This window comes from Cupressus sempervirens, chromosome 1 (genome assembly GCF_028749045.1).
Source record: "Cupressus sempervirens isolate cs-2001-9-10 chromosome 1, ASM2874904v1, whole genome shotgun sequence".
NCBI lineage: Eukaryota > Viridiplantae > Streptophyta > Pinopsida > Cupressales > Cupressaceae > Cupressus > Cupressus sempervirens.
The window spans coordinates 842,400,880-842,411,103 of record NC_143118.1 but is presented as its reverse complement, the minus strand read 5'-3'; the positions used below and the strand labels follow the sequence as shown (position 1 = coordinate 842,411,103).

The following is a 10,224-nucleotide window of genomic DNA, read 5'->3' as shown; positions in this document are numbered from 1 at the left end:
ATATAAAATTGTACGTAAATGAATGAATAAGTACATTCAGGTTAAAAAAATTCACTTAGAAATCTGAAAAATTACTGAAAAATATTTCTTAAATTGAAGGATTGATCATGGTGTAACATTTCAAATTGGAGCATCTAAATGTGGTTTAATTCTACATCACATCATTAAGTAGAAGATTATGATTCTCAAATTTTAATACTATTTTGAAGTCTACTTTTTCTAACGATCCATTTATAAGACTATATCTCATAAATGGTCTAAAATAGATGAAATTGTTATCAGAATTTAACTGTAGAGTCAACTTCATTTATCATGAATAGTGACTTGCTGTAGAAACTATTTCCTACTTATTGATCTAATATCCATCTAAAAATATTCTTAATTACAACCAATCAGCTCAATAGAAAAAATATCAGATAATTTGGTGAACCACAGAAAAAAAAAAAGAGTAGTTGCAGGTTAGAATCACATTGAATTTCATGCAAAGAACAGAAGAATCACATTTAATATAGTCTCCATATAAGCTGGTATCTATATATATTCCATAGAAAATAATAACAAATAAGTTCGTATGTCTGTCTCTCACAGGTTATGGTTCATTGAACTGTGTGACAGTCAATGACTCAAAAACCATAATTGCTGGAACAGTCAATTGACTCGGAAATCATCATGCAGAATTGTGTATTGTCAAAGGCCGATATACAGAATTGTATGCGAAAGAATGAAAAAATGAAAAAATTAAGGAAATGCATTAAAGGGGAAGGGGCATAGACTCTGGGTCTTTCAATGGGGGCCCGTCATAAGAGGTCCTGCTACTTCGGAGAGGCTTGGAGCACTCTTTTCTGATTTCCCCATCGTTTCCTGTGAGCACGTTCAGGTTAAACAGTTTTCCCATGGCGATGGAGAAATCACGGTGAAAAAGCTCTTCATTCGAGGCGAACAATTCGACTATCCTTCGGGTGGAGGGTGCCGCCATTAACGCCTGGTCGACGAACAGAACCCCTTTTCCCGCTTGCAAGTTCCGGTAGTAGTGCGAATCGAAAGATGAGGGGTTGCCATGGTCCAAGGCCACCGTTGGGTGCTTCCTGCAGACGTTGCTCAGGTGCGTGCGGAAATGAACTTCCATGGAGGGGTCGGGTTTCCCGGTGCCGTTGAAATCTGAGAATCTATCCGCGAAAAAGTGGCAGTGGGCTTTTCCTATGGTGTGAGCCCCCAGCAGACTGACCATTTCCTTTTCTGTAAACCCTTTTGCCCTGAATCTGTCGATCATGGTGTAAATGTCATCGTTCGGCGTGGGCAGATTTTTATCTGCCACATCGGCAAACGAGGCCCTGCTGTCTCTGCGCCCTGTTTTCACAGGAATGAAGGGCCCTTTCCCCTGCCAAACAAATCAAATTTCAGCTTCCCAAACCAAAAAAATCAGACAAGAGAAACAGAACTGAAGATTCATAGATGGCTTCTGAGAGCGAAGGTCATTTAGAGAAAGAAAGCGAGGATTCTCGTTATCCCAAACAAAGACTGCGAAGATCTGTGGAAAGAAAGCGACTGGGCCATGGAAACCGAGAAAATAGACAAAAACCAACAAATACAATCAATAAGAGTTTCACAGGCTCTCCAGCGAAGAATGGAAAACAAGATTGAATTATCGTGTGAAGATTATTCGGAGAAAGAGCTCAAAATTCTCATAATCCATAATAAAGACTAAGATCACGATTCTGTGGAAAGAAAGTATAGTACATACCATGACCACGGCATGTCTTGCACTAAGCACAATAATGTCTGCGCAAGAAACTGTTTCGGGGCAGGCTACTTCCAATCTTCGCTTAATTTCATCAATGATGTCATATCCCCTTAGAGAACCGAAATTTGGGGCCGATTCTTTCTCAGATTTAAAGCCCTCGACCGATTCCAGCAGCACGGATGCATCACATCCCTGCATATTAAAATGTCCAAGCTTAATTTACAAGATCAGCTTTTAAACTTATTGGATTTCCGAAGTCCTTAAAACAAAAGATTTACAGATAGTTGAATCCAGAAATATTTTCTTGCAAAGGATCAACTCTGTTATTATTACCTCTACGAAGCAATCATGGAACACAAGTCGTATAAGGGCTGGCGCGATGCCTGAGTAATTACTCGACATCTCATCAATCGTGGTTTTGATAATATGCTCTGCCTCGGGACACGAATGCCGGTAAAAATCATGATGTAACGCAGTCCTTACTGTGTATTCTTCTAAAGCATAGGGCTTGGGGGTGTTGTAACCATCAGGTTTCGTCGATATAAGGAGCGCAAACGTGAACACGAACGCCCACTCCAAACAACGAATTCCAAACCCCATTCTCAACGCAGGTGCTGATCCTGCATTTGCAGCGGAAAACGGACTCGTTATCTTACAGAAAGCAAGAAAAAGTGGAAGCCAATTTGAGGTCGATATTTGAATTGGGGCAAATGCAGAAACAGCTTATGTATGCATATATGGATTTGCACAAAGAAAGAAACAAGAAATAGCCATAAGTTAATAGCTTCCATTCTTTCCTCATTTCTGTAACCCTTTAGGTAAATAACTCAGAAAGCAAGTAAGAATGGCTTCCATTCTTCCCTCCCCAGAAAGCAGGAAATAATGGAAGCCAATTTGAGGTTGTTTCTCATTTTTTGTCCGCCAAAATTCAAACTCTATAAGCTGTTCCTACATTCTCAGCGAAAACAGAAATAATAGGCTGTAAACATGAAAAATAGCACAGAAGGCGAGGGAATCGAAGTCGTTACCTTGAGCAAGCCAACAGAAAGCAGCAAAAATCACAAACCACTTATATTTTCCCGAACGCTCAAATTCAAATACCTGTAAACTGAGACATCAGTTTCTGTTGAATTGCATGAACTTCCTAATAATTGCAGTGAAAATGGAAAGAAGACATGCATTTCTGAGAACAAAATTAACACAGAAGGGCGCCGGAGTCGATCTCGTTACCTCGAGAATGCCAACGGAAAACACGAAAGAACAATTGGCAGGTAATTGGAAGGCTTCTTATGATTCTCGTTTCTTGTCCGCCCAGATTCAAATGTTTATAAGCTGATGTGGGGACATAATCTTTCTTCTTGATTTACATCTCTAACGAACAGAACAGACGGAAAATAGTCTGTTTGTAGACGGTCATAATTTGATCAATTACAATTCAACTTGGTAGAATGGCAATACTTTTTTAAGTTGTTATAGTGCATTTGAATGTCGGTATGATCCACACATACCTAAACATGTGTCCTTGTTCTTAATGTTGTTGATTTTAGATTCCTAGTCTATGTTTGCCTTGATTCATCTCACCATGTCACTATGGTTTCTTTCATTGGATGCATGTTTGATTGATAAATGTTGGTGTATAATTAATGTGGCTATGGTCTCTTTCATTGCATGTATGTTTGATTGATAAATGTTGATGTATAATTAATGTGACTATGGTTTTTTCCATTGCATGCATGTTTGATAAATGTCGATGTATAATTAATGATGCAATGTGATTCTCACTCATATATGATGCAATATGATTCTCATACACTTATGATGCACCTAATTAATACATGAGTTATATGTATAATGATGATTTTTATGATAAGATGAAATGAAATGTGATAAGGTTTAAATTGTTTATGATTTTGATGAATTTTGGCCTATTGATGGGGTTTTGAGTGTCTAGGTTTTGCAAGTGGAAGACGAGAGTATGGTTGAGGTAGAGGAGACTAGCTCCTTGGTAGTGGTGGGTATGGATGGTTTGGTCTGGTCAGCACACACCACCTAGTTGCATCTTGTTAGACTTGCATTTCATGATATGTTACAAAGTTTTAACCTTAACCTTGATATGACCATGTGGAAGATTGTACTAAAAATTAGCATTGTGTTTTCTGTTCCCATTTTTTATAGCATAATATATAATTGCATGTAAATTCTAAACAATTTGGTTATAAAGTGAACTTGAAAGAAAAGTAAATTCTTATTCTTCCTTATATGGTGAATATAACCTTTTGATGTGTTTTATTGTTGTTCTTTAATTATATGCTCTATTTAAATTATGTACACAATGTTTGGTTCATTCTAGTGTTAACGAAATAGAATACAAATTAATGCTATTACAATGTTGTGTGATAGAACACATTAATGAGAGTATCTATTTTTAAAATTGAGGTGGTAGAAAAATTAAATAAAGAATCTAAATGTAATGCTTATTGGAAATGGTCATATAATATTACATAAAAATTACCTTAATTACAATATCCACCATCAAAGAAATGGTTAAAAACATAAAGGATTGGTCATTAAAAGAGGGAGTGACTCATGCAAAAGAAGAAGAAGAAGAAGTTATTGAGAGAGCTTCTTGAATCTTTGGCAAAGATGGAGGTTGGTTTGAACTCAACTTTAGGCAAACACATTTTACAAGTTCCTTGAATTTATTTATAATAATTTTGAATCCTAAGTTATTTTGATGTATGTTCATTTTTGGAATGCAAATAAGGCTATATTCTCTGAGTTATTCTATATGTTCGTGAAGACTAGAGTAAACTATTAAGTTGAGAGGCTTTCTATAGTAGTATCAACTTTAGTTGTAATTTTTTGAGCCTTTTTAAATAAATTGACAATCATTTTAGTGGCATGCATTAAAGTGGCTATAACTATAACTATAAATCATTGTTATTCTAAATAATTTATTTCATATTCTTTGTATTCCTCCCACTTGTACATGCATGCTAGATTTTTATAAGCTATATATTTATATGAACTTGTGCCATGTGGGATTGTTAATTCATTATTTAGTAAATGAAGTCAATTCTTTTTATTGATGTATATATTAGGAATATGAAATAATTGCATGAGGTGGTGTTACCTCCCATGGGATTTGTTGTCCATCCCTCACTTGACTCATCAAATTCATTCCTCTTTATGGTCTCGTTGTGCATTACTCTATACATTTATTTATAAATATTTTGACCACTAACAAAACTATTTTTGCATTGTCTTGCCTAATTTTTAAATATTGCAACTGGGAAATAGAGAATGTCTATAAAATGCCAACCTTCCTACGTGGATTGCAAAGAATTGTCCTTTACAAAAATTGATGTGTACAACTTAAAAGCCCCTCCTTAATTACAATATAATTTTAGCATTATAATAATCAAAGTTTACAAACAACATTTATTATAAATTATTATTTTGAACATTAGATTTTATTGTTTCAAAATGTTACAGTTCCATCTTAAGTCTTGTGTTACAATAGAGAGAATATGAAATTGACACACATTATTAGATATTACAACAATGGACAAATCAAACCTTTACTATAAAGTTCATATTCTTATGTCATTTGTGACATTAGGTTCAAAATTTTTGCATTTTGTAGGTAAAAACCATAGAAATTTTAAGCCTTTTCCTTTTTCATTTTCTTTCAATCTATTTTTTTTCAAAGTATATTCTGTTGTAGATAATCTTATTTCATTTTCTTTGAATCCTACATTTTAGTTTGTAGGACAATTGGTATTATCTATTGGTGTGAATACCTAAGGGAGATTGTTAAGGATGTTGCTAGTATGTTTGGAGAGATGATTGATTACTTATGTGTTGAATTTTGTTGAGTGTGATTCCTAGATGCAAAATTATATTCGATGGAGTTAGAATGTATATATGGATATGTCTTCATGATATATCTATGTTCGCAAAAATAGTTATGATATTTTGCACGAGTTACAAAAGTTTTTCTAAGGACTAGTTACAGGGTAGTGTGCACAGAACAATATGTTAAAGATTGAGTTGTATGTTTTCAGCAAGGTTAAAGCTTGTTCAGCGAGCCCGGATTTTGGTCAGAGTCATGTTCATGATGCAACATTCAAGAAGGAAAAATCTGGTTTTCATTGTCTATAGACTTGTGAAGGATAATGTACAAGTTATTCCTTAGAGGCCAATTGTATTATGTAATTGATGTAATTTGTATTGTAGCATGTGGAACTTAATTTTAATATCTTATAATGGTCCTATATCATTCATTTTATATTGTGAAAGCCTCAAGGTTGACTCAATTAGTTGTTTTAGGACTTGGTATAAAAGAAAGATCTTTCCTTGGTTATAAATCATCATATGCGGTCATATGTATGAAATGTAATGCTATACAAGCTTTGGATGTGAATTGCAAAAGGGTATACGATGATGTTGAGGATGTATAATGGACTTCAGAGGAACTATATTGACAAGATAGGTTGTTGTTTCATTTAGTTCATTTTCTTGGATATGTTATCTTGAATTATTTAGTGAGAAAAGTTCTGAAGTAATTTGGATAGTGGATTTAGTCGACTTCTTATTAGCTCCTAACAAGGTTGAAACAACTCCCAACAGGGTTGGAACCTCCTGAAAAGAAATCAAGGTCTCCTAATAGTGACTTCTATGTACTGATTGTATTGAATTGACTCCTAACAAGTCACATCCTTTCATGATGATTTTTTATATTAGTACATCATCTTGTAGGCATCATTCCCATTGAGGCTTTTTTTTATCAACTCAATCATGACATTGTCAGTTAGTGAAAAAAACTTGGTAATTCATTAGGCAGGGTCAGTCGGTCATCATTGTGACCGATTCATCCTATATAGGTCGAGTAATGTAATGAAGGACTTGTATATATTTTAGTTTCTGTCAAGCAATAGTTGCTGCTGAGGAAGTCAAAGGTTGTAGAGTACTCCAATATTAGCTAAGTTGTCAAAGAGCAGTATATAGGTCAAGTTCATTCTTATGTTGAGTTTGATACAGACCGAGTAAAATAGAGTATGCCGGGTAGAGTGACAACATGTAGATTAGACACATGGTCAAGCATCAACAAGTTCAAGTGCCTAGTAAGACCGTTTTGACATGATTATTTGTAATGGTAGAAACATTGAAGTAAACCATTTTAGCTAAGATGGAGATATTTTTATATGGTTGAGGAGTTAGTTATGGAGGTGTTTACAAATGTTCGGTAAGGATCAATAATACCTATGCAAGTAGATTAACCAATTAGGAAATTGCAAGGACTAAGTAGAAAAAGGAATAAATCTAGATAGTTGATCATGATCTAGAAGCTTCACCTAATAACTATTTAAGAAGGATTTATGACCTAGTTCGCGTGTGTGGAGCATATATGATTAAATGTTTAGTTTTATGTGAAGTGTGAAGGTGAATCAAGAAGAGCAACTGAGTATTGCAAAGAAGAAGTGAAGTGCAAAGTAAGTGAGAAACTAGATCAAGGAAGTGATCAGTAATTGTACAGAGGAGATTTGTTATCATCATTGTAGTGTAAACGGAAGGATCATGTATTTGTACATTCTAACAAGTGTTTCAGGGTGTAAGTCTCTTAATAGAGTGGTTTTAATAGACCCTTGTAAATTCTTAATAGAGTACTCACTTAGTTGTGAAGTAAAATCCTTTAATCAAGGTAGATTGAATAAATCTTGTAAAGCTCTTAACAAGGAAGACCCCTCATGGGGTAGATCATCAAAGGTGATCAAAATTGTAGTCCTAACAAGTGAAATTTTTTGTTGTAGTAGTGAAGATTTTATGGGTGTCATCCCAAGTGTAGTTTTACCTTCACCTTGGAGGGTTTCTACATGACCAAAACATTGTGTCATGTGCTATGAGTTATTTATGTCTGGTGAATGTTATTCATGTAAGTAGATATTAGATCTGATAATATATTTTAGTGAATGTTTGATTTAGTTTATGGTAATGTGGAGATAAGGGATAATGGTGAAGTTGTCAAATATGGTTAATGTTTGAAGTGTTAAAGTTTTAATTGATCTTGATTCACCCCTACACCCCCCAACCCCCCAAGTATCTTACTTTCCCTTTAGATTTCCAATACCATCATCAAAATTATTTCTCCTTTTCAAATAATGTGATACTTTCTTCTAACTATAACTAATATGAGATGAAAGTGAATATATATGTCTTTTTTTGGGACATTTTCTTATTTAAAACATATGTCAGTATCACTCTTCATGAAACAGATCTATTTGTTTTACCAATGGAATGCAATCCTTCCTTAACACTTTCAACAATATCTTTTTGTAGCTTATAATCTCCCCTCTTTTTCATACTTGCATCTATACCCAATAGTTTTAATGGCTCTTTTAATTCATCTTTAAGAAGTGAAATTGATAATACTTGATTTTTCCCAACTGTATCAAGATTCCCAAATTGTACAATTATTTCCTTATAATTTTTATTCAATATTCTCTTTGTAGTATGTAAAGGTTGACTAGAATATTCTCTCAATTTTTTCGCATTAATTTCAATTAAATGATCTATGTTTCTATGAATAATTTTTCTCTTCAATCTTTGAGCTAGATTAACATTTTTATTTATTGCATGATCTTGGGCTGCAAGAATTAAAAAATAAATAAATTAATATATAGTCTTAAGGGGACAAATATATACATGTAACTTGAAATATTATATACTTTTATCTAGATCCCAACATGTACAATTATTATAAATTTAACTTTTTTTTTGAACTAAAGAGCTTGATGCACATACTTCTTTGACCTTTTGATGAACCTTCTTTAATATCCATTGCTTCAACTTGAATTTCCTCTTATCCAACATTTCCATCATTGAATACTCCACACATGATAACAAATAAAATCAAGCACTTGTAAGGGGAAAGGTCTCTAAAATATGTTTTAAAGTTACCAAGCTTGCTTAAATCTAGAGAGACATTGTACTTCCAAGAGATGTGTGTACCTTTTTGAGCTTGGAATGACCCTTCTCCTACCTCAGGAAGTTGTCCTTGTTGAGTATGTTCTACACATGTACATGTACATAAGTATTTTAGTCATTAAACCACCCTAAATCTTAACTCTATATACTAAATTGAACCCTGAACCTAACACTTTTAACCAAATTAGACCCTCACATAAACTAAATGAACCCCTAACCATAACTCATAAATTGATCAAACTTAATATAAAATTAAACATATATTTGAAATGTTAAACCCTATCAAATTTATCCCTAATTGATTCCCTAATCCCTAATGTTAAGACCTAATCCTAATACTAAACATAATGCAAACCCCTAGATGTTTAAAACAACTTTGAAATCTAGCTCTATACTAAATTGAAACCTCGCAAAGACACTAAACCAAACTAAACCCTCATGCATATATAAAACATATTTTAACCACAACCCTAACTTTAAATTTTTTCAAGTTTGACATTTACAAAATTGTTCCAAACATAGAAATACAATTATACCTCCAAAATCGTAAACTCTATAGCTAAACCTTATTGATGCCCTTATCCTAAATGTTTATACTTAATCTTAAAATGCTAATGTTATTTATCATGATGCTTATATAAACACCTAAACCTAACCTTAATTTGTAATGCTCATCCTAATTGTGAACTATCATCATGTAATCACAAATACAAAACCAAAGTCTACATGTTGATACCTTTAATAGTAACCCTAGTTTCTAAACCATATTCCTAATTTAATAAACCCCATATTAGTATAAATTATAAACCCTAGATCTTGAATAGATTAAGTTAAATGGTAATACTAATTTTAAACTCTTAGTTCCATGTGTCTTCAAGATCTCTAGATCTAGGTATGAATTCAATGTTTCCTTTGTTAATAATATTTTTGAGGGATTTAGAATAAAAATATTCAAGGTAGACAAAATTTCTTGAGGTCACATAGAGTAAGCATTTTCTCACAACATGTTGCTCAACCACAAGCCGATTAGTCCCTGTCATCTATATTCACTACACTATGAACACCTTCTAATAGTGTTGGAAAAAAGCTTGAAGAATGTTAGGAAGATTAGAGAGGATCTATTGGCCTTCCTAGTTAACTATTTTGATCCCAACAAAGGTATGACGAGCTCTAAGAGCCTAGAAGAATTCATTTAAATCTTTGTCTCCAACTTCAAGCCTTAATCTGAGCACCCATTGTGGCATAATTGTTAGTAATTTTCTTTTGGTGATAGAGATTTACAAGCCAAATTTCAGGTCTAAATCAAATGAACCTCAAAAGCTACACACAGGTGTTTGGTAGTGGCTTCATAGGATCGCTTGTGGTATAGAGAAAGTTTCCTACCATAGATGTATAGAAATATTTCCATGTGGAAGATGGCATCATTTCACTATTAAATCCATCTAATGTGGGTGTAGGATTGAGGCTCCAAATTCAAGACACATAAAATATGAGCT

At 33.7% G+C, this 10,224-nt stretch overlaps 1 protein-coding gene across 1 annotated transcript; it reads right to left on the bottom strand.

The window, feature by feature from the left end:
• Nucleotides 1-497: 497 nt before the first annotated feature.
• Nucleotides 498-3,186, bottom strand: LOC149580473 (peroxidase 57-like). Its single transcript, XM_089813848.1, has 5 exons — nt 2,972-3,186; nt 2,770-2,842; nt 2,075-2,361; nt 1,742-1,933; nt 498-1,378 (listed from the first exon to the last, which is right to left on the bottom strand). Exons 3-5 carry the CDS (start codon nt 2,339-2,341, stop codon nt 752-754), a joined length of 1,086 nt encoding a protein of 361 aa, XP_089669974.1. The 5' UTR covers nt 2,342-2,361; nt 2,770-2,842; nt 2,972-3,186; the 3' UTR covers nt 498-751.
• Between the last annotated feature and the right edge of the window lie 7,038 nt (nt 3,187-10,224).